Below are 26,380 nucleotides of genomic sequence, written 5' to 3' on the forward strand. Positions count from 1 at the left end.
GGGATTTATATGGTGGGTTAGTAATGCATATTTGGTAGCCTAACTGAACTAATACTTCAGCACCCTAACAGTTAGAAAGAGGGCACACATCTGATTCACCACACTTCACTATGATCTCAAGACCAACTTGGTGTACTGAGATAAAAAGTAGCTTAACTCTAAATTTTTAAATAATATTTATTACTGCGCTATTGTATCCTGCGTAATACAGAAAGGATTTCAATTTAAAAGACAGAAATGCACATATTAGGAACCAACCAACACATTTATTTTTTTACATTATTAAAAACGATGATTATATACTTCAGAGTAATATCGATTGTTTTTTTTCCCCTTACTTTCCTGGATGTTTTGGAGTACCGACTCCTAAAGGAGAAGACCTGCAAACTACTGTGTTAAACGTATCACTGTTACACGGTCACAGGCTTTCTGAACTTTGCGTGTGAAATACACACGTTTTGGAAAAACATGTTACTGCATAAAAAGGAGCTGCACATCCGGAAGCATTTTCTTGCAATTCAGAATTCAGAATTTTTTCAGGACTTCTGAAACAACTCAACACCTTTCCACCCCCATTACATCCGCATTGAAGAAGAGACGGGCAGGTATGGATACTACCATGCTTGGATCACAGTACAGTCACGGTAGTTTCCCCCAAACTTTTTAGCACACTGACTGTTTTACTTTCATCTAATTCAGACAATAGAACTGTGGATTAAAACATATTTAACAATATATATAATATATATATAAAACTGGGCCATTCTGACTAATACTTTTAATTTAAAATTTAAACACATTTAAAAAAAAAAAATTCACAATTGCATAATATTTACAGCAATTAGCTTAGCTTTACTCTGGAGACATACTGAAGATCTAAAGTACAACATTAAAGAGCTATGACTGCTAGAACTCACAAGTTCTTTATTAACAACCAGTTACAAGCAACAAGTGCTAATTAAAACCTACCTACTACATTTAAGAAAATGTAAATCTATCATTACACGTACATTTTACGTAATTTAAGTAAAGTAAATTATCTAGTTCACTTGGGTTAACTACAATGCAGCAAAATGCCAAAGAAAACACGAAAGCACTAATTCCTTTCTTCATTCATTCTCTGTAAAGGATTCCTCCTGATTTCCGTCACAGTGCGTCCTGGAATCATTGCATGCAAGGAAAGAACACACCCTGGACAGTCCATCACAGGACCTCACATATACACACACACACACACATACACTTATATCCTCACATCATTGGACAATTTCACACAGCCAACTGAACTACCATCATGTGATTTAGACTGTGTTTTCCAGGAACGTGAGCCCCCTGGAGCTGTGTATCAGTGACAATGCCTGAAACCCAACAGTGCTGTCCACAAACATATTACGTTTTTTTATTTTCAAATAAAGAATGACTTAGTAGAGATAGCTCTACAATTTACCATCATTACCATTTATTCTATAATGGAATAATTATATAGAATTAAAATACTGACAACAATTGAGCTCTATAGCTCATCTCTGTTACTTACCCAAAAACGGCATGTTACTGTAATTGATTCAAACAACATTTTTAAAAAAAAAACACACGAGAATTATATGAAACGACAAGAATTACAACATCGACTGTGGAAAATACAAATAACTGTAGCAGTGTTCTGAGATTAGGTTGTTGGCAAAACTTTTCATAATATGTAGCCCCTTCTTTTGACCATGATGGACTGTGCCAACACAGATTATTTTTAGGACTAATATCAACAGACTGTAGACCAAACAGTTTATTAGTAAAAGAAAGCTACAAATGTTCGCAAGTATTGCTGTAAAAGCAGACTGAGATTACTTGCTGAGGTCAAAGCCTCAAATAAACATTTATGAATGCTAGGTTGTAGGAAAACAAGCAGAAAAAGATGCCTAACAGCTCAAATATGCCACAATGCTCAAACTACCAAAGATCAACTATATATCAATCTAATAGAGTTTTTTTAAAAATGTATTGTTATTTGTAAATATAAACTAATTTTGAAATTGAAGCCTACAACCCACTACAAAAAAATATTGGGACATGCAAAATAAGAGTGACAACTTATTCTAAACCTCATGAGAAAATTGTCAAATAGCTCCAACAGTACATTTTCAACACAAAGTTGCAAAGAATATACGTTTTTTATTATTATTAATATTCGTAAATGACTCACAAAATCTGGAGAAATACCAGTCGCTGTAAGGTAAAGCTGGACACAAAGGCTGGAAATCAATTTCTACAAAGGCTTGGGAGGACATAAAACTTGTCACTTTATGGAGCCTGCCACCGCATCAAGAAACACAACCTGAAATTCAGTTATACAATGAGAAAGCTACACATCAATTCTAGAAACCCTAACAATTTCTCTGGGTCCAAGCTCATCCCAGATGCTCCAAAAGACAATAGAAATATGTGCTGTTCCTGTTTCATGTGTAGGAGTCCATATTTCAGCTTGTTTTAATGAAATATTAACGTCATATTTTCCATGCTAATGACAAAAGGGATCATCCAGACTGTTATCAGTGATGGGTGCAAAGGCCAACATCTCTTACGGGGGGTACGGGGGGATTCATCAGTGACCACCACATTGGTGACTTGCACATGTGAGACGTTTCTATTGATGTGGACGCAAACACTGGGTTTTTAGAGCGACGAAGGCTGCCGTCAACACGGCATCATTTCCTGGGATGTCCATAGTTATTTCATGCTACAACAGCACTTTGTAGACACAGAATGCATGTTGAACTGGCCAACCAACAGATCTGTCTCCTAAGGGCTATCATGGAGAGGAGAATCATGAAACAGCATGGAGGGCTGAGCAGCTAAAGTATTAAAAAAACATATACTTCTTTACTTTAAATTATACTTTAATTATAACTATAACAATTGGTGTATTCATTCCCAAATGATTAAACAGTGTTAGCAAAAGGGAAAAATGCTTCAGTCACAGATTTTAGGAATGTGTTGCAGGCATGAATGTGTTCCAAACATGCTTATAATGTACAAAATATAGTCACATTGTTCAGGGAAAACATTAGAATAATTCATTCATAATTCAAAAGCTTCATGAATATTAACAAACTTAAGAATGTGCCAAATTTGCTGGAAATAGTTTTGTAAATTTACAATTAATTTTCACTGTCTTCTGACTAATTTCCTTGACTAGAATTGAGGGGAAAACACAAGACACATTAATATGTTTCATATATGTCATCTAGACCTTTTGCCCATGTGCATTACCAGATCTCTGTTTTAGCCTAAGGCTTTCTTTGCGCATGGAGATATCTACTATTTTTAAATATTCATCGCTTATGTTTGCTTACAATACACTGACAAAATTAAAACGTGCTAGTTAGTGGTACAGCTTCGTAGACTTCCCTCTGGCCTCTTCACCACATCCATGCGCCCCCTCAGGGGGTCTAGCCCCAAGTTTGTAATTGCTACATTATGGTACATTATGGTCAAAAACTCCAGTTATCTCTTGCTGTGCCCAATGGCCAAGTTTTTACAGAAAGCCTTCAATTTTTAATCAGTAGCTTCAGACCATCACAATCAGACGAGTGGCTCATTATTATTACTTTATCTTCATACGAACTAACAGTCGCTGCGCTGGTTCTAGTTCTACTCCACTTCTTTGATGGTCTGTTTGGGACAGATAAACCTCTGCTGTTTTAATATGTAAAGTGGGAAAGTGGAGGCCATATGAGAGTTGGTGGATCACCCCATTATCATTTCTCTAACCTTTTCCATCTGCCAGCTCAAACTGGCTTCAATGCTGAAGTGACACGGCGCATTAGATCAGCGCTTTTCAAAAGAACCTGCAAGAACCTCACCTACACAAATGTCCAGTCAAAACACACCGTCGCTTTAACCACACAACCCAGATCTGACGGACACTAAAACGAACACTGACAATCGCATCAACCAAAAGACAAAGGTTGTGTTCTGTCAGGAGCTGAATTATTAAATGTGTCTTGTAGAATAATCTGGAAGGTTGAACAATAGATAAATGTATTACTGTTAATACATCTACATCTTAATACATCTCACAGGAACTAAACTTTCATCCGTTTGATGACCCATCTACACTTTATGTCATTTAGGATACTCTGACCTCTTTAGTGTTGTATGTTGTGTACAACACTAGGAAAAACTAATCTAAACACAGATTGAAAAGGAAAAACTAATCTAAACACAGAACTGTTATTGATCAAAACACCTTTACATTTCCGTTAAAGTCTCCCAACTTTATACAATCATATACGTACAAAACTGTGTAGAAAATCATATTTAAACAACACTCCAAAGGAGTCTTTTCACCTCAGATAACAACTGCAGGAAAACAAGTATCTTGTCTTTTAAATGGCATTAAAGGGTGAACTGTGATTGACCAGGGACCGACACAAACAAGGAAAACTTTCCAGACTGAATTTAGAATTAAACACATTAAAGGTTCTTTTCAGTAGATGGCTCTTCAAAAAACAATTGGTTAATAAATGACGTATGGACAAGAACATTTTAAACAAGAAACTCCATATAAATGTTACTATACACTGTCTTTAACAATTAGCAATTGTTCTTAAAACAATACATCCAGGCTAACAATGTTAAGACGCTTTATTTTCTGTGCATGGAATCAATAATTACACAATTCACATGCTATTTACAGGTTACTTTAATGTGGCTATACCTTAGAAGTCATTTTAAATAGTTATTTGTATTGGGCTGACTTTTCATGAAAGGTTGATATGATGTTAAAAGCAGCTGCAATTTTAAACAACACAAAAAAAGTAATAAAAAATCAGGACAGAACATGATGTTTTAAAATGATGGGCATGAAATAGTAAAATAAGTTTTGATTCACACTGGAATGCTGTAAAACAGGGCAGAGATGCAGACAATTCAAAGGCCAGATTTCACCATGAACAAGAGCAATAAACAAGTACACAACCACGAGATTCAGCCTCCAGCCATCATGAATACATATGTGAAGAATTAAACAACAGCAAAACAGATGCAGTAAACAAGTCTGTGCTGAAAACAAACAGCACTCACCATTAACGTTTGTACAGCAGTGGAGTTCTAGCATCTGAAAATGTAGTACTTATATCAACCTCTACAAACAATAACAAACACATATGTTAGTGCAATATAAGGACAAAAGAACGGTAACTGCAGTGATTCAATGTAAAATGTTGAATGCTTAACAATATATATATAAAATATGTTTTGAAACTTGTTTTATTTTCCTTAAGGTGTTAATTCATATCGTAATATGAAAATCATAATATAGCATTGATATTTATTTGTATGCCATTTGTGAACAAAGCCCATCAAATATAACTGTTATTAACGTTTCTGCTTCTGCACCAAGTCAGTTTTGTCCACTTTCAGACCTAAGCTCCAGTATTAGAAGTAAGATTGTTCATAATCTAATATGCATTCACAAGAAGCAGTAGAAACTTTAATACAACTCTCGGGGACTATACTGCACTGTTTATACACACAACATACTCCTCTGGTCCAAATAAGCAGCGTCATTTTATCCCCTATATTTATCACTCTGGTGTTTACAACATCAGCTTGTATACATTTAAAACTGTTTAACATATTTGTATCATGTTTGTCATCCTGCATTGTATTGTAATACTGCTGTGTATAGTGTTAAATTCTAAGGTTAAGATCATCCAAAAGGTTTCTCATTGCACAATATAAAGCTTAGACATTGACTTTTAAAAGGTTCACGGCATCCCTTTTTAATGAACAAAGTTAAAATTAAAGTTAGATATTCTGATTTTTTATAATAGGTGACAGAAATCAGGGGCTACATCACAAACACAGATTTGGCAAGTTTTTAAACAAACTCTTGATAACGCTGAAACAGTAGTAAACCTGGAATTATAGATTTTCCCTGCATATACGTCTCCACCAGAAAGTAGGTAAAAATATGTTTTTTTAAAAATGCTATTATCACACAACTATCATAAAACAGCAATGGACAGCATACTTCTAAGAATGTAATGTAATAACTTTCTGTGAGAGCGTTTACAGGCTTTAATTTCTTCAGACACCTGGTTCCCATCTCCAGCTCTGTGAACAATTCTTAAGAGATACGCTTACGCTAAATCAGAGCATTTTGCGTCAAAGCATGCTGACAGCCTTTGTTTACATCATGACCAAGTACATATGCAGCATCGGGTTGGGTTTTAGGGGTAGAGCTGTTTGTGGTTTAGTGTTTGGGTTTATCAAGGTTTAAATTCCACTTGACGAACAACGTCATACCGCTATACAGCTTATTAGCGTTACACATCCCACTGCTACGTAAAGGCAGCATTTGTATATGAGCAGCTTGTAGAAGGACTCAGTTAATGTTCTTGCATGCTGTTCTCTCTCACGCACTCACAGGCTGACCCCAGGTTCAGGTTCAGCTGCACGGTAAATCCCCTTGGGCTTATGCTTATATCTAAAGGCCTGCACACTCTGACATAAACCTCAAAGGCACCTCAGTGATTGTTAATGATCCTACTACAGAATATTAACCTTCCAAATCTGCCTCACATTCTATTCCTACAGCACCTGGTTTAGTCCAAATAGGAACTGTTTTAACACGTCCTTTTTCTAAATTCAGAAACATGGACACAAACGGAGACAACCATGTAATCGGGTTAGCATTTATTCATGAAGTAATGGCCATGAACTGGATATGTATTTTGTCATTTTTGAGGCCATGCTCATAAACCATGATTAAAGATCATGGGTCAAATATTCTATATCACAGGGTACTGAAAGTGCATTTGTAACTGTGTTATATGGGTATAACTGTTGTTTAAGTACATGCATAATACCACACAAAAAAACAATCATAATACCTGGTTACGCTACACATTATAATAACTGCTAACTTAATTTCACAGTCTCTTACGTAATTATTTTGGACAATTATTTACACTGCTGTGCATGGTCAAAGTATTGATTGGGTATTACTTGTTGTAAGGTAAATGTACCTTACCCATTCATTAACTATAAACAAAACTGAATTTGGTGCTGTAACTGAAAACAACACTTATTAGACTTTACCTACATAGTTTTGCTAAGTTTTCAACATTTTACACCATATAACTCAACCAGTACTTGAAGGTGTTTACAATTTATTCAGACATTTACAGTTTGCTCCTCATACTTGTTAATATCTAGATCCTGTTTGGAATTTCATAACAATTTAGAAAAACTACATAGGACTTTGTTACTGGAAGTATCTGCCTACAACCTTAGTTTGCTCTTCATGAGTTTTCATGAGTTATTAGTTTGCTCTTATTTACTTGGTTAATACCTAGAACCTAGCCAAGTTTACCAGTAGTCATTACCAATCTGTATGTATAATAACTGTAGCTGAAATGTACAATAATATATGTAAAAACACAAAGCTATACAATGTCTTTAGAGAGTTTCCTTTTTTTGTTTTAAATGTTGAGAATATTTAATTTCAGTGCAAATTATTTTATAACTCACAACAAGTGCTTCTTTAAAAGCTTTAAGTGAAGTGACAAACACATTGAACTTCTAACAGGACACATTACTTATAAATTATAATAAAAGTCAGGTCACAGCTGATGCTATAGAGGGCTGTAAACTTTACACCGAGTTCCAGACGTGGATATAATTTTCTGATCCGTCTTCTAATGTATAAATAGCTTTACGTCTAAAGTCTACTATACCTGCCTGTCTGGCCTTATGTTGCCCAATGTTCAAAATGCGTATGAATATAATGTCGCTGTTGAAATAACTGTACCAGCATTCCTTCTTTAGGATATAATTAAAAACATTAGTAGCTTTGTATATAAGAATATTTCATTAGAAACAAAGTAACAGAAATGCTTCTATACGACATCTCTACGTGTCAAATTACCAATTTTGGAACAACAGTTTTACAGTTTCCAATGTCCACATTATACTAACTTTATACAAACGCTGATCATATTTACTAAATTATCTAAAAAAAAAAAAACAGAGTATTTGAGTATAATTAAATGCTACAGTATGTTGCTATATAATACGAGAAATTAGAAAACTATCAAAATCCAGTGTGCGTTATTCTTGTTATTATAGTCGATCCTTATTTTAAAAACATATATAATGTGTAAAACGTATGTAAAAACAATGCGCACAAAAGAACAGAAGGTTTAACCCTATAAAGCTCCTTATATTTTTTTTACTAGCTAAAATTACTTTTGATTTTCATCAACAAGAAAAGGTACTTTGTAATAGTCACACTACTTTTCAACTTTTCTCTGGGAGCTTTGATGCAGGTTAACTACCTTCAGTGGGGAGTTGCTTTTAGCTTGCCCTGCTGTAATCAGCATTAATCAAATACGTATTCACCATCGTAGACATCTGTGAGCTATGCCAATCAGTCACTTAAACAAATTCAGTCACATTACTGATTACAGGACACGAAGAGGAGCATCCACTTCCTTCCCCCAATAGGCAGCACACGCATGCACACACACACACACACACACACACACACATATACACACACTTAACTACTTACATTTACTCATACAGAGGAAAAGGAGATGTGGAGCCTGCGAAATATTAAATATCTAAGCATCATTTTAAAATGTATGGACTTAGCATTTTGATATTTAAGTAAACATGATTCTGTTGGAGTTGGATTATAGTAGCAGCATTTACTTCCCCTAAAAGAGAACCATAAATCAGTATTTATTTAACACATACCAGTAAGGGTTCAAATTCATAAAACCAGAAGGATGTTTTTTTTTTTAACACTACCATTCAAAAGTTTGGAGTAATTTGTTACATTAATAATTGCTGTTATTTTATTCAGTAACAGAGGGCACAGTCAACAAAAAGGTACTTGAAATTTTATTCATATTTACATTTTACAATATTACAAGATAAAAAAATTAGCTTATAAATAAATAAATAAATATATATATATACCATAATATGAATTGTTTATTTTTTTTTTATTATTGATTTTTTTCTACATTCAGCTAAAACAACAGAGGTTTGATCCAATTTAAACTTAACTTTTGAATGGACTTTATTATAGTAATGTAGTTGTTAACTACTCCACTACACAATATTCTGAGTACATCTGCAAAAATCAAATTAGAATTACCTGCCATGTCCAACGTTCCTCTCTGGTGTTCCACTTCCTGCCTGAAACACTGGAGACCAAGCCGAGCTGCCAAGCTGAAATGTAAAAAAGTCAACGCTGATGGATGCTAAGGCTCAGCTCCACATGCCACTTTAAAACGCTTGCATCACTAACTCTCAAAAAAAAGCTTTAAATCTGCTACTTGTTTGGCCATAAAACCATTTAATTAAGAGAGACGGTGCAGCTGTGCTAGGCCCAGCAAAACAACTAACTGCCCTGCACCCCCATGTTCAAATTCAGGGTTTAATAACGGGCATTAGGCCTGTTGTGACAGAGTCTTTGCCAAGAATTTCAATGGTCCCTCTGTGACACCCACTGCTAAAGATTAATTGAAGAAATTAAAGTCTCCATAAGTACAAAAACAAGCTGGTTATATTGGGGTTTGAGTGGAAAGTGCAAACAATTATAGGAGATATTTTCTGTGCCTTGCTCTTGTTGTGTTTATTATCACTGGAAATGATTAACCCTTATTAGGTTAGAGGTGTACGGTGTGATATAAATACCACATCAGACGAACACACTTCTGACTCATTTAGAATCTGTTTTCAAGTTACAAAAAAACAATGTATTTATGCTCATCCACCTCTGCACACTACAGCACTGTAGCCCAGCCCATTCAAGTCACTCTGGTTATAAAGACTAAGGTCAAGATGCCCCCATTGGCAAGGGGGTTTTATTCCCCATAGCGTTTGGCTCTGGAGTGAAGGAGTGCCGTCCAAAAAGTTGGTGTGGCATTTGTGGTCCAGAACCAATCATCCAACATTAGCACTGACCTCACCAATAATACTGTTGGTCAATGCAATGATACCTTCACAGAAATGTTCCACATCATCCAAAGCCTACCCAGAAGATTAGAAGCTATTACTATAGAAAATAGGAACAAAATATTGCAGTGTTATATAAAAAATATATTAAAAATATTTTTAAAAAGTAATTAAAACAAAATGATTGGTTTATTGTTAAGTCTTGAATCTATCGGATCTGTCTGAATCTACTGATGATACACGCCCACACCCCTTTAAAAAAATTGAAGTCAATATTTTAACTCACTACAGAAGGCTACAGTGATTATGCTTGGCCTCTGCCAACTCTGACCAAAGAGAAGGCTGCCCCCTACTGACCAGCAGACAATAAAATCCTTATGGCCCCATATTGCAGGTCTGCTGGGCAAGAGCTTGTTAGCAAACATGAGAGAAAACTTTAAATACTTTAACGCTGGATTAAAACTAATATTCAAATCAGTGACACAAAGCTTCTTACTATTTTTTTTATGAGAAACAAACCGAATTTAAATTATCTTAAATTTAGATATAAGCAACAATACTAAAAATAACATTCCTTAATGTTTATTGTCCAGGTCTAATATTTTAAAAAGAATAAAATGTTCACATCACGTGCTTCTAGACGTGTCTTTTACAACAGTGGTTCTTCAAATCATCCGTTATAAAATTGGCAAAGGGAGGTTGTTTCAAGGAACCGCTGGTTTGTGTGTTCTCCCCTCGTCTGCGTCTGCCTATTGGTGTTCGTGTGCCCCAAAACGCACATGTTGGTAGATGCACGAGTGTCCATAGGTGTGTGTTAGTGACTGGGTGAGATTGTGATACCCTGTGATAGACTCACACCCTGTCCAGGATTTGTTCATGTTTTGCACCCAATGATTCCATGTAGGCTCTGGATCCACCGCCACCCCCTGAACAGGATGAAGCAGTTTCAGAAGACAGACGAAAGAATAAACGTATGAGTACAGCATGCCATCAGTGATAAAAGAGCCCTAAATTGAGTACTCAAGGGTGCAGCTTTTTCACATCGTATATAATGCACTTAATCCAAGAACCAAATCAGAAATGTCAGATGTATTCCCGATGTTCTCAAAGAGCAGTCTATGAGTGTAAGAATGTCCACAGTCTTAAACTTGCTGAAAGAGATTTGCGAGGGAAGTTGAGGCATACCAAAAGCTCAGATCAGCTCACACCTTCAGGTCCTGCAAAGCTTAACAGGTCGTGCACCACGTCCTTTTGCCCCAGAGCTAATGAACAGCTTTTGTGTCCCCATGTGACTCATGCAAAAAACAAACAAACAAGCACAAAGCCATCAAAATGTGAGCAACTGTGTATGTGGTAGGAATAATCTCCATTTGCTAACTGAAGCGTAATCCTGCCGCCACAACACTAATCTGAGCTTCCAAAATCACAGCACCCAAAACCCAAAGCACCAGAATATTACTGAGGTAGAATGAAAACGTATAATATCAAAAATAATAGACTTTAATGCATCAGTCTGAAGGTATATTTCAGTCACTTTAAGCTACAATTAAATTTATTCTATTTTTCTCTAGTGTATTAGTACAGAGTATGAGAGCCTACACCCCACTGTGTCTGTATAGTTTGTGTATATTCTGTGCATATTTAGTATATTTACTATGTATATTAATGCTACCCTACTGTAAAGTGATGACCTGTGCCTCTCCACGAGCATTTCGAAAGCATAAATGTCCTGACATCTTGTTAAAATGACAAATAAACTTGAAACTTTATGTAATTCTGGAAATGTTGACTCTTTTTTGTATTTTAATTCTTTATACAGATCATGACATTTAAAAAAAAAAACATGCACTGATTTTAAGACCAAATACAATCCTAAAATCAGTATAAACCCATGAAAACATTCTCCAAGGTAAGATTAAATGATGCAGTAAATCTTACCCTGAAAATGAATTGTGGCTGCAGTGTAGTATTTCATGATGCAGTAAATAATTCCCTAAATAATCAAAGCATGATTAAATTTGACATTTCAAGCTGCAGTGAACATTTACTAAGGAATCAACTCGTGGTAAAATTTGGGATTTCATGGTGCGGTGAATTGTTGTCGTGAAAGACTGGATTGTTGCTTAAAGAATTGAATCCTATTGAAATTTAATGATGCAAAAAGTCATTCCCTCGTTTCTCGAAGAAGCAAACCACAGGGCAGTCATTACAACATCATATTACACCACAATTCAATTCTTCACTGAGTCCTAAAGAATCGGTCTGTGGTGAACGCTACTGTTCAGAAATGATCAGTGTATTATAAAAACACATGAACCTGCTCTGCCTCTACAGTTACTGTATGGGATAATCCTCTAAATGCAGACAGCCAAGCATCATTTCCCCTCTCTTCAGAATCCAGAGCTGTCAGTAGTACATCAGTAGCCTATCACTGGTCACTACATTGGTTTTTCCTATCAGGGTCCTGCTCGTTCAGGCAGCAATGCTTTCTGGGAAGGGCAAAAAAAAAAAAAGCAAAGCTAAAATTGTGGTTAGTACATCACAGTAGGGCCTTGTGGAGTGTGGGGAGAGTAGAGAGGGAGAGGGAGAGAGACAGACAGAAAGAATAGAATAAATTGTGAATGAGTGAGGGAGGGGGAAAGAGAGTAGTACGAAAGAGACAGTGAGGGAGCTTTTCCCACTGAATGACCTAATGGCCTAAAGGCTACATTCTGTCGCAAAGAATCAGGCTAATTCAGCCACTCGAGTGGAAAAAGGAGCGAACACAAGGCAATGTTGCTGAGTTGGTGTCCTGAGAGAGGAGGAATGACAGCCTTCCTTTTCGTATGACTCAGCTTAGCCAAAGCTAGAGGACAACATAAGGGTTTTACAGTATATTTCCCATTAGTTACAGCATGAAAAAACAACACATCTGACACAACTAAACATGCCAATCAACATAAACACATAGGACTGTATTCAGGCAAATACTGATTTATTTATTTATTTAGATTTAGCAACAAAAAATACCATATTTCAGTACTACATCTACAGCAGTGGAAATAGGAGTATTATTAATAGGCTCTAATAAACAATCACATTCAATATTTGTGCTCTTTCTGTGTTTTTAAATTAAGGGTATAAACAGGTAGTATTTCACGCTGCAGTAACAGCTTCTGCTCTCAAGTGAAGGCTTTACACTAGATGCTGGAACATCTGTAAAGATCTAATTGCATTAATTTACATAAACATTAGTGATGTTAGTGATTATTCATTCATTTATTCATTCATTTTCTGTAACCCTTAATCAGTTCAGGGTCGCGGTGGGTCCAGAGCCTACCTGGAATCATTGGGCACAAGGTGAGAATACACCCTGGAGGGGGCGCCAGTCCTTCACAGGGCAACACACACACACACACACACACATTCACACACCTTTGGACACTTTTGAGTCGCCAATCCACCTACCAACGTGTGTTTTTGGACTGTGGGAGGAAACCGGAGCACCCGGAGGAAACCCACGCGAACACAGGGAGAACACACCAACTCCTCACAGACAGTCACCTGGAGTGGGAATCGAACCCACAACCTCCAGGTCCCTGAAGCTGGACCACCGTGCCGCCATGTTAGTGATTAGTTAAAGTATTAATAGACTACAAATGATAATTGTCTGAACTCATCATATACGTTTCTATATAAATCACATAATATCATGTCTACATTTCTAAAAAAAAGCCAAGATGTTGAATCATTGCTGTGAGGATAGGAGGGCATTTAACCACTTGCCCTGATACTGAATGAATAGTTCTGTATCACAAACACATCCCCAACTCATGCCAGAAGTACTGGATGAAGTACAGTACTGGATGAAGTATTTATTTTCTTCCGACCCAAGCTTGGAGTTGGGTTTGGGCATTTTAATTAAATGGGTATGCTATATGTGATTCTATATGTAACAAGATCTCCAAAGATATCCTACAAGGACAGATAGATTCCAAACACCAAAGACATTTGAAGACTTGGGAATGAGTGCGAGTTACAAGCTAGAACTATCATCTCCATGGTAGGACAAAACTCGCTTCTGATTGGAAAAAAAATCAGTAAAATATATCATCATCACAAGGGTTGTTCATTAGTTTGAAATCAGAAGAATATCACTTCAGAAGCCACTATGGCATTTCATGTTTACAACGAATGCAGAGATGGTTAAATATTTCATGTTGTGCCCGTTTGACCTACATACTGAATGCAAAGCTGCAGGGGGCAAAACAATACTGATTTATACTGTTACTGACTAGTAAACAAACGAAAGCTTCAAAAGAAAGCAAGCTGGGAAACAAATCCCAAGCACGTTGGAACATGTTTTATGTTGCTTTACAAAAAGAGCAGTATCACTGTTTTGCAGTAACAAGTTTAAAAATTCAACTCCTGTCTCCTGCTCCACTGATCATAGTCGGGTCATTAATTGGTAACAGATACTGTTCTCCGAAGCCTGTGTGGAGAAACGTGAAGGAAATATGAAAAGAGGCACCGTGTCTGTGTGTTACGGGTCTTGATGCACATTCTTCAGCATGCTGAGGGCTTTTAGTGCCCTGCCGTTCAGGTCGATGAGATGAACGAAACGAACCCCTTTATACAGATATGACTCATTGGAAGGTACCGGCAGCTTCCATGGAAAACACACCGCCCATGTGCAGGCCCATTCTTGGGAAGAGAAATAGAACAAACATATCAAAGCCCTTTTAATTTATACTCATCCTTAACTGTCAGGTTCAGGGTGGAAGAGTGTGTGCTGCACACTGCACGATATGGAAAGAAAATGATAGTATTGCCATGAAATTACGATATTTAACACTCCCAATGTCTGGATTCTGGGATCTTCATTAGTTACGTCTGTTCAAACTGGACTCAGTCATGTTCTAGGGATTTTGGCTTTAGTAAGAGTGACTCTTCTACCTTTAAAGAAGCTTAAATGTTCATCTGTCCTCCCCCAAGTTCAATGACAGTACATGAGTTTCCTCTCTTTCTAGAAGAGATGAATTCTTTTAACCAAGAGTAATCTACCTTTTCTTTGTTTGAAGTTTACTAGCGTTTACTCTGACCTCATGCAAAACCTACCGAGGTCATGCTGTATATTGTTTGGTTCAGAGTAGCCTTTCCAATCCGCATGCCCACATCTTAGACAGTATTTCTGATTTGTTCAACAGAACACAAGTACGATAACACTTTATTAATCCTCAAAGGGAAACGACTTAACTATTACCAGTAGATTGACCAGAGCAGAATAGGTCACCCTTTGTGAGCCTTGGTTCATCTTAAGGTTTCTTCCTGAGCCCTTGGCTTTATCTTTACATTCTTCACATTTTTACATTTAATGTTAAACCATTGTCTTACTGGAATTCTGTGAAGCTGCTTTGTGACATCATCAGTTGTAAAAAAGCGCTATATAAATAAATTTGATTGATTGTTGATTGATTGATTGATTGATTGAAATTATGTACCAAACATCTCAAGTCTCTGATGCCTCATGATGACATAGTATGGTTTACAAAAATGCATGGAAGTGGTGCAGGTATCCAAGAGCTGGCCCTATCACTGAGCGATCATGAGCTGGATCCCCAGATGTTAACAATGCAATCTGTGCCCAGGAGTCCAAGTGAACACAATTGGCCTCTCCCTCTCTGGGTGGGTAGGTTAACATCACAATGCCCAGCATGATGCTAGCCAATGCAGGTCACTGTCAGCTAACATAAAAACCTGGACGGTTAATGTCCCCTCCAAATACAACAGAGAGTCTGACTGGTTTCTCTGTTCTCAGAAGCCCTCAGTTTTACTTCCACCAGGTGGACCTGAAGGTGATATTTACTCAGGTTAGCTTTGACTGTGAGTTGGTTATATGCTTCAAAATGCTGCTACATTAATGTATTACTGATTAAACTGCTGATAATACAGGTGCATATTGGTGACTTGTACATTTGTACACGTTACATTTTACCCCACACTGAGCTGTGTGTGGCCCAATCATTCTTATTTAACACTTGGATGTAGTTTGAGACAAGTGATAATTTAGGCATGCTGTTTGTACAATTGCTAATTGAGCAGTGATATCCCAAGTCCCCAGGATTTGCCTTCCAAAGTGTGCCACAGGAAGTGAGAAGCAGAGCTACAAGAGGACTATTCGAGAGTAGCTCTCCATTCACTCCCATTCATTTTGGGGTGCTTTTGAACCCATAATAAATATATCTCCAAGCTGTTTCCAATTATGACACAGCCCAGGTTCTCTTCTACAAAGAATGGACTTTCTCCCAATTGATCCACAAGCTTAACAACCTCTTCATATTTGAAAAATTAACATTTTTCCACAACATTGCTAAAGATCACACTCCTCATAGACAGTCACCCGGAGGAAACCCACGCAGACAAAGAGAGAACACACCACACTCCTCACAGACAGTCACCCGGAGGAAACCCACGCAGACACAAGGAAAACAGACCAAACTCCACACAGACAGTCACCCTGGAGCTGTATGACTGCAACACTACCTGCTGCACCACCCTAATTGCGGTCAGAATTAAGAAAAAGGCATTGCTGAAATAAGCCAGAAAACCTGAAAACAGCAGCATCACTGGGTCCAGTTTATATACACTGTTAATGTGATATCCTTATCTTGCTTTCTAGCTTAAATAGCCTTGTAGCTCCATGCTAGTTGCCAGACCATTTCTGGCCAGATCATCTCTTTGCCCTCACAGTTGTTTTTATTTACAGAACCAACAAGTATTGCCTAATTATTTACAAACTGCATTTAATATAATCTAATGTTATGGGTTCACTGAGACATTTAAATGCGAGCCATTTTTAGCTGAGAGAAATGAATTGGCGTACTACACACTAGCACCACAGGCAAAGTTCTTGATGTTCTTTGCAGCGTTCTCTTGGCTCATGCGATGTGACAGCCCTGCTGGTTGCAGGACTAGTGTGGCTGGAGCTGGTGTTCACACCAGCTGTGCCCCTTTTAACACCCCACTACGAGCTGCCTTCATCCTCACTTAGTATGCGCATAGTAAATAGACTCTTGGCTCTTCTCTAAAGCAATGCTAAAAGAGCATGTTCAACGGTTCTCCACATTGGAAAAGGCTTGGGAAAGTGTGATTAAGGAAGTGTGTTGAGACCTAGGCCTCTTTTAATTATATATTAATGCAGAAAATGATGTGGATGATGTAAGAGACAGTTAGGAGGAAAGTAAAACACGATACATCGTAAATCCAATCAGTAAAACTGATCTCACAGTGTTAATCCAGCACGCAGAGAGCTGGACTAATTAGTTATAAAATGTTTAGCATGCCTTGTGACATTATGATCCACAGAACAATAATCTGCAACATGGCTTCTTTAAATTTTCTTGAGTACAAACCTCTATTTGCTTCACTGTGACTGAGATGAAGGCTTCTTTCAGTTGAGTTCACGCTGGAAGACACAAAACGACAGGGTTTAAATAATAAATACAAATAAAAACTGACATTTTAGGTAATTAATCAGATAAATTGTGCACGTTTATGCACCCAGACAATTTTCACTCCTCTCTGGAGCTGTCCTGAAGGCAATAGTCTTCTTCCAATTTGAAGAATACACAGTAATCACCCAAAACATAAAAAACACTTCTTGTTTCTACACTCACTACCCATTTAATGAGCTCCACTTACTATATAGGTGCACTTTGTGGTTCTACAATGGACTGTGGTCCATCTATGGCTCTGTACACTTCAGACATTTTCACCCTCATCATTAATTGTTATGATCCCACCCCCACAGAGTAGATAAAATGTGGCTGGTGAATCATTCTCAATGCTGAAGTAACATTGACGTGGTGGTGGTGTACTGTTGCACCAGTATGAATGGATCAGACGCAGCAGTGTGGATTTTTTAAACTTCCATTTTAGTGTTGAACACAGATCAAAATATTTCCAGCCAAGGACAAGAAGACAACAGAAACAAACTATACAGCAACAGATGAGCTACTATCCCTGACTTTACATCTACCAGGAGGACCAATGAGGTGTTTAATAGAGTGGACAGTGACTAAACTTATTGTTTAAAAACTCAAGCCACACTGCTGTGACTCATCCACGCATACCTGAGCAATACACACTAATACACCATCACAATCACCATGACTGTGTTTACATTTATATGGTAAATAAATTACAAAAATAGTAAATTAATTAAAATATTAATAGTAAATGCTGTAAATAAATGAAATATAAATAGCTTATTACACACAAATGTACATTTTAGTTTCAAAGTGTAAAATAAGGTTAATCTTTCTCTAGCAGCTTATGTTAATATAGAGCTCCAGCGGTAGGCTACGTTAGCATACGGCTAAACCACAGGTATTAAATGGTTTATATCCTAGTGCACACACACGCTACTTACCAGCGCCAATACCTTATCCTCACGTGAAAGTGTAAAATAATAACTATTACAAAGTATCCTGCTCAAACACTGCACCTCTCGACTGTGTTACTGGACTTGTTTAGAGGAAGAAACCAAAAGCTTTAATTGTTTACCACCTCTGTCTGTGTAAAATTATGTAGGGTGACCAGACGTCCTCTTTTACCCGGACATGTCCTCTTTTTTAGACTTTCACAAACGTCCGGGGATTTTGTTTTTCTAGAGCTTACATAGAATTTCGAGAAGCGTTCCGTTCACAAACTAGTCCCGCCCTCCCCTACTCCGATTGGTTCGCTTGAGTGAGGAGGGGGCGTGGTGAAGTAGCCTAAAATCTTCTGATTGGACGGTCTGACTGTAGAGCTACCGTTATTGGTCGATAACCTTCTCTGTAAACATTTAATTGGTCAGTCTGCACGTCAGTACTCCTTGTTTACGTCAGGTAAAGCTTGTGTACCTACCCTCATCTCGAGCAGCTACGCCGAAAGGTAAATGTAAGTTATCGGATGAATTTAAAAAGAAATTCCCATGTTTTGTGAAGTAAATAAAGGTGTAAAGGACCTAAAAGCACCACAAGCTTTTACCTTAAACAGAATGTTTGTAAATGGCCCAATATTGTTAAAATATGACAACGTGGTGTCCTTGCTGAATTCATCTCCCTGTGGACTCTCACACTGCTCATGTCTCACTGCTCGAGAATAAAAATAATTTAAGATCTCTATATTAACGTTAACAATACTGGAAAAATGGCGCGCTGGTGACATCACGGACAAAAACCACACGACTGACGACCGATTACTGGAGTTTATGTATTGTTTTCTCTAAAATATTGTTAAAACATCATGATTATGAAATAAATAATTAATTTTCTTGATACAGCAATGTGTATGTCCTGCTTATAAAATAATTCACTGTGGGAAAAAATTCAAAATTCTCAGCCATAGCTTATTTTGCTGACAATTATCTCAACTTAGTCTTACACATCATATAAACACCACCACAGACATAAATAATAATAATAATAATTATTCATGTGCGCCCATGAGTAAACTTGTAAAGATACATTGACTCACCGTTTTATATTTTAACAGGCTTAGTGAATTTAGCTGTATTTATGACCAAGTATACTTAAGAGTTTACGATTCTTGTTCCAATCATGAGCACCTGAACAAGGTCAGCGTCCTTACTGAGAGGGCCGACAATGCACTAAGCACTGAGTTCAGGATTAAACATCCATTTGAAGCGTCAAACAGGTTTATGTAACCAAGCCCTGAAATAAATCTTTTAATTTATATTCTGTCCTAAGCATGCTAGCTAGAAGTAAATGCTATATACATATTTGTATGATTCACTCCATCATATAGCCCTATGTCCACAGAGAATCTGGTGGTCCCTAGCTATAAAGGCATCAGGTTAACAGCAGTTTAAAAAAAACACAAAGGGCTTTATGTATGAAGTGAAAAACCTGAACAGCTTAAAAGATTTGTCTGAAGTCTGTGGGTAGGGCACAGTTTTAAAGACTGATTGAAAACATTACCATGTATGATATGTAGCACTAATAATAATAATAATAATATCCAAATATTCAGCTTTAATAAATGCATGTGCCCCATCTTAGTTGCAGGTGAGCCTCAGCTGAGGTCATGTTTTCCATCAAACCATAATTTGTCATTTACTCGACACGAGTTCTGTGGCGGCTGAAAATAATATAATCCTCTTACACCAGACCGTAGTTAGGTTACCCATCATTATTTTAATGCATGAGAATTTGAGTGTATTCAAAGCTTTCAGTTCACCACTTTAAGTTAACTATGGAGTGATTAGGATTCCAAATGAAATATAAAAACATGGGCTCATACCACATATCTCGAACACTGAGGGCAGACACTGCATTGGACCCTGTTCAAAATATTTGACCTCATTCTAATTATATAACATCCAGCGGCAATGTACATTAACTTTCTGAAAGAATTCAAAAGTTACAGTACAAAGACCATGGGCCTCTTTAACCATCCCCTTATAGTAAAGACAGTGGAAAACAGCACATATAGTATAGTCCAAATATGTCTGTATCTGTGTTATAGTACAAAAAAAGAAAATTAGAAAATCCATTAAGGGTAAGACTTAAATGTCTTGGTCCTATAAAATAAATATATCTTCCATTACAGTCACATATAGTCATCATTGTCTCTAGGTCAGCTTGTTTCTAGCCCAGCATTACAGGGCAATGGTTCTCGGTGCTATAATTAAGGTCTGTATTCGTTCATCTGTGGAGGCAGAATATTGCTTCCGTATCTTTGTGGAGCCACGCTGAACGAAGTCCTGTACCCTTGGACTGAGGGCAGTCTTGATCCCATGCCTAAGCCAGCGCTGACCCCTAGACCACTGCTGGGCTGTGCAAAGCCTTGGTTGAGCATGCTTGCATAGGGTGAGGTTCCATAGGCGAGGCCCATGTTGTAGGGCCTGTGCTGATGAGTGCTTGGTAACACCACTGGCTGCATGTTTCTTCCAGGGGTGTTGAAAGAGAACTCAGGTGGTGGGCTGCTAAGTTTGGTCGGTGTGGATGTGAGGGGGTCTGCCTCTTCAGCCTGTTTGGTCAAAGCTGGAGGGAGCAACCCGGACGAGCCTCCGTAATCCGAGAGATTGTGCGAGCCGGCTGGCATTACGCCAGCTGCCAGGGTTGGGCGAGTCCAGTCGTCTTTGAAGATCTGAATGGTCAGCGTGGAGACCAGTGCATGGAGGCGGTTGGTCACGTGAGCCAGGACCATCTGCTCGTTGGCGTCCCGGCGAATGCGGACGTGGATGGAGCCAGCCTGCACACCAGACAAAAAACAATAAATAAATAAAAAATTACGAGACAGGGGGTTAATGAGTTCTGTTAGTAAGCGTCTGTCTCTCCCCCCATTCCCTCGATTCAACAAACTCTGTGCCAAATATGCCAACTATTCCAGAAAGCCAAATAGCGGGGTTTTTATTCATTCTGTTGTGGATTTGGTGTTTCAATTCACATTTTAAAGCAAGTTATTGGCATAAACAGTTCACTTTGAATAGTCCATCCCCAGGCTTCTGTATTATTATATGGTGTTTGGTTGTGTGCCAAGTAAAGCCGCTTAAACTCACACCTTGATGTCTTAGACCAGCAAACAATGGATTATGCCCAGAACACTCCAGGACATTTCTATGGTGAAAACTAGGGCAAACTCAGTGCCCAGTGAAAAGGTTCATTTTGATTCATTTAGCAAAACAAAGCTTAGGATCATGTGGTGGAAAGAAACTTTAAGTTCCACAAAATATTTGGGAGCACACCAAGGCCAAATTGCTAGATATATTTCTCGCCAGAATCTCCCAGAATTGAATTGCAAAGCATCAGAATATCCGAAGGAAAACAAGATTATGGTTAATTACAAATGTAAGGAATGAAAAATGGGATAAATACATGGCAAATAAATAAATAAATAAATAAAATGTACATACCAAAGAGCCAAAGCCCACAGTCCAGAAGTGTTCATTTCGCACCTCTAAAACTCCATCCAAAGTAGAGACCTGGAAGAAAGATATTATATATATATATATATCAGCTGTGTCAGTTGTTCTCAGCCCACAGCTCAGCAGAGCTTGATAATTAGCACAATAATCAGGACCGGGAATAGTTGAAACCGTGCAAGTATGTGGTAAAAACACTGCACTATGCTACACAACTGGCATATAACCATGGAGCTTATCTGGCCGTTTCAATGTCAAAAATTTGTGATATTCACCTCTCTGAGGAGTTTATCAAGCTGACCAATGACATGAGAAGGTGTAGTCTGCAGGATAAAAAATAAATACCATTAGTCTTTTAGTGGTTTCACTCTATGTGCTTTGAAACATTTACCACAGATTTTTAGAAAGTGCCAAAAAGTTTCTAGAGCATAAAGAATCAGGAACAGGTCAACATTGAAAACACAGTGAAAACACTCAAAACAAGATTAGTCTGATACCTGCAAAAGGACCTTTCCACTGTACACACTCATGGGGTACATGGTACCAAAAGTCATCAAGGCGATTGCCACTGCGGAGGCAGTGTCCACTGCATGGTAGTTGCTACAAAATGATTTAAGAGTATAATTATCTATACATTATGTGTAATCATATTTCATACATTACAAGATGAAAACTGACTCAAAAGTGGCTGTGTGTGTGTGTTGCCCTGTGAAGGACTGGCGCCCCCTCCAGGGTGTATTCCCGCCTTGAGCCCAATGATTCCAGGTAGGCTCTGGACCCACCACGACCCTGAACTGGATAAGCGCTTACAGATAATGAATGAATGAATGAATGAAGATGAAACCTGCAGACATCAATTACCACGATTTTATGCCACATTTGTCAATTTGGAGAAAAGGGAATCAATGCCAACCAGTGTATTGTAAAAAGGAACTCAGGACTGTAAAAACAAAGTCAAAGACTTTTAATGTCAATTAAAAGATTAAAAAAAATGTGAAATTGGGAGTGTCCTGTTACACGAGAAGTAAATTCTCTAAATGTCAGAACTGATATTCTACTCCACTGCTAGTCAGAGATACAGATCCTAGAGACATTGATCAATATTAATAATTTCTTTGGGTTATTTGTGCAAAAATATAACCTCATTTCATTCCTTCATTTTCTGTTCGCTTTGTTCAGGTTTGTGGTGGCGTACAGAGCTTACCAGGAATGATTCATCACAAGGAAGGAACGCACCCTGGACAGTGTGCCAGTCTATCACAGCGCAATAACCCCATATATTTATGCTTATTTATATGGTTAGCAGTAATAGGAAAAACCATGAAACTCTTTGTAAATAAGTGCAGTAACTGTTTAAAAAAAAAAAAAAAAAAAGTTACAGGACAAACTGATGCTCTTACTTGATCTCAATGAGCATGTAAGTGATCCCAAGAGCAAAGGCCCCAGCCAGGTTGATCAGGACAAAGGGATTCATCCGAGGCAGAAGGAAGCTGCTCAATGCTGGGATGATCCCACACAAGCTGCAAGTACACAACACACAATATTATGATCACAAATCTCCCCATAGTATTAAATAAATACATTTTATCAGCAATAAAATGTCCTAAAATGTTAAATGACTGGAGATGTTTGTTCTCTGTATCAATGTCAGTGACTATTAATTATATACTTTTGCCCTTTATCTAGATGATTATGTTCAAAATTAATTGATCTAATGACAAGACGTCAAAGCACGTCACCCTCGCTGACCAACAGAGGCTTATATGTAATGCTATTACACTTGTACCAGGAATGACCATTATACTTTATTAAGCTGGCAACTGTACAGGAAAGAAAGAAAGAGAAATGAAGTAAGGAAAGATATAAGGAAAAAGAAATAAAAGAGAAATACAGGAAAGAAGAAAGCAAGGTTAAATATGAAGGAAGAAAAACAAAAAAGTAGTAAGAAAGACAAAGACAGGAAAAGAAAGAAAGAAAGAAATGAATGAAAAAAACTAATGCAGAGAGAAGAGGGAGTGAAAGCAAAGAAAGTATAAAAAAGAAAGAAAAAGGAGAAGCAAAATAAAAAAGAAAGAAATGAGAGAAGAAAGCAAGGGAAAATGAAGAAAGAAGACAAAGTAAAAGAAGGAAGGAAGAAAGAAAGAAAGAAATAAAGAAAGAAAAATTCAGTTATTCTTCTTAACACTCTGGGGTCTATAAAAACCTAATGTGTGTAAATGACTATTTATTGATGTTTTGTATTAATGTCTTTTATTAATTGTATTAAAATCCAGCACTTTGCCTTTTTGGTTCCATCTTATTGTGAGTTAGAACGTCTGAGTTATGAGGATGTGAAGAGGCATTGAGATGCACAAGATACACATAAACGTGCCTCACCATGTGTAACAGGGCGATGTGTGTGCCGGCCTGCAATTTTTGTGAAACTGATCAAATAGAAGCTCATCAGTAAATGTATGTTGTCAAAGAGATACTGAGAACTGCTTCATTAACATTTAAACTTTTCAGATTAGGGCCAAAATGATCTCTCTTCACCGTGCTCTAGGTCAAATAGCCTCATTACAGAACAAACTCAGGTCTCTGTGAATAATTTGAGGATCAAGTGCATTTTAATTGTGAATTTAAGAAGAGACGCAAAACCTGAGACAATCCTCTTTGACAACAACAGGAACAACCAGTCTAACCTAACAACAAAAGAAAACTACAACAGTTTTAAAAAATTGATTTCATGTTAACCTTCAGTCATTTTGTTCTAGTAATAAATAAATTCAAATCTTTTTTTTCTTTCTTTCCCCCAAAGGGTAGATCTCCTTTGGTCTGGTGGTGATTAAGGATTGATGTTCCGACACAAGTCCTCTATAGTAATACAGGATTACCTCAATAAGCAATGTTTGTGAAAGCTTTGCAAAACAAGATTACAGATTAAATGCAAAATTTTACAAAAATAAAAACTGCACTGACCTGCAACGAAGCAATCACTCTTTTAAATAATCTAAATACCTTCTAAATACAGCACCTTTCACTTCACCATTCGAATTTAAAAACAAACATTTTATGGAGAGATAGAGGGGATGTGATGTGGGCTGATTTTGTAATCCCAAATATCTGTTAATCTCCTTGGGGCCCTGAAATAATTTGAGTACGAACAGAGCAGTGTGATTCTGATGGAGCTTGTCAACACGGTCTGTGGAACAGGGAATAGGAAAATCCCTCCTCTTGTTTTCAGAGGCGTGTCCCATTGTGTATAAATCCTGGTGTGTTTGAGATGGAAAATGTAGGATTATAGCAAGATAAACAAATATTTGATATTATTCACCTACCAATTCACCTAAAACTCAATACACTACAGTGAGTAAAGGCACTGCATACCAGGCTTATGTAAAACAGAGAGATTAGATCCAATGAATGAGCACTCATGTCATCATTTCATTAAAGTAGTATCTAAATCCTAGCCTTCCTGAACACATTATCAGCGAAGACCTCAAATGATCCAGGAAGGAACCTTGCCATCTAAAATTAGTCTGCATATGAATTTTATTTTTCAGGCTGATAGAGTAAAAGGCTCCTACTGCATCCTCTTTGAACAGCTTAACGCAACTCAAGGAGAACACTAATTGTTCTCCTGCTACTTCTGTTGCACCAGGTAACAAAAGCCTGGGTGGGTGATGAGGTATACAGATACAGGAGTTAGACAATGAAACTGAAACACCTGTCATTTTAGTGTGGGAGGTTTCATGGCTAAATTGGAGCAGCCTGGAGGCCAATCTTCATTAACTGCACATTGCACCAGTAAGACCATGTGCATCCAATGGTTCAAACACTGTGTCCTGAAGGCGGTGCCGTGTATCAGGACGACAATGCACCAATACACACAGCAAGACTGGTGAAAGATTGTTTGATGAACATGAAAGTGAAGTTGAACATCTCCCATGACCTGCACAGTCACCAGAGCTAAATATTATTCAGCCACTTTGGGGTGTTTTGGAGGAGCGAGTCAGGAAACGTTTTCCTCCACCAGCATCACGTAGAGACCTGGCCACTATCCTGCAAGAAGAATGGCTTAAAATCCCTCTGACCACTGTGCAGGACTTGTATATGTCATTCCCAAGACGAATTGATGATGTAAAGGAGGCCCTACACCATACTAATAAAACTACTACTACTAATACTAAAACCAGGTGTTTCAGTTTCATTGTCCAACCCCTGTACATCCAGAGAGAATGAGGCCAATTACCAGATGATATGGTATAGAATATTAGAGCCGATAAGAACAATAACTGCTTGCTTTGTGTGTTATATAACTGTATAATTGGTGCAGGACGCCTGAATAATCATGAGCACCGCAAAAGGTGAAATGTTCAGAAACCTTGCTCAGTATCACAAAACATTTGAACTCACACAGAAAGGACCACAGAGCAGATATTGTAATCTTTGTGTTGTTCGTAAAGACATGAAAAAGCGCACCTAAATACAAATATAACATTGCGACTGGAAATCGTA

At 37.6% G+C, this 26,380-nt stretch overlaps 1 protein-coding gene and 1 long non-coding RNA gene across 2 annotated transcripts in view; both read right to left on the bottom strand.

Moving 5' to 3' along the window:
• Positions 1-9,172: 9,172 nt before the first annotated feature.
• Positions 9,173-18,591, bottom strand: LOC136687019 (uncharacterized). Its single transcript, XR_010800400.1, has 3 exons — positions 18,523-18,591; positions 17,367-17,419; positions 9,173-9,246 (listed from the first exon to the last, which is right to left on the bottom strand). It is a non-coding gene; the product is annotated as an uncharacterized lncRNA (long non-coding RNA).
• A 685-nt stretch (positions 18,592-19,276) lies between these two features.
• Positions 19,277-26,380, bottom strand: part of slc30a6 (solute carrier family 30 member 6) — a 31,762-nt gene continuing 24,658 nt past the window's right edge. The window contains exons 11-15 of the mRNA XM_066661624.1: positions 23,284-23,403; positions 22,381-22,483; positions 22,159-22,206; positions 21,875-21,943; positions 19,277-21,213 (exon numbers count right to left, since the gene is read on the bottom strand). Coding sequence (XP_066517721.1) covers positions 20,647-21,213; positions 21,875-21,943; positions 22,159-22,206; positions 22,381-22,483; positions 23,284-23,403 — 907 coding nt within the window. The 3' untranslated portion in view covers positions 19,277-20,646. The remainder of the gene's footprint in view (positions 21,214-21,874; positions 21,944-22,158; positions 22,207-22,380; positions 22,484-23,283; positions 23,404-26,380) is intronic.

This window comes from Hoplias malabaricus, chromosome 2 (genome assembly GCF_029633855.1).
Source record: "Hoplias malabaricus isolate fHopMal1 chromosome 2, fHopMal1.hap1, whole genome shotgun sequence".
NCBI classification, from domain to species: Eukaryota; Metazoa; Chordata; class Actinopteri; order Characiformes; family Erythrinidae; genus Hoplias; species Hoplias malabaricus.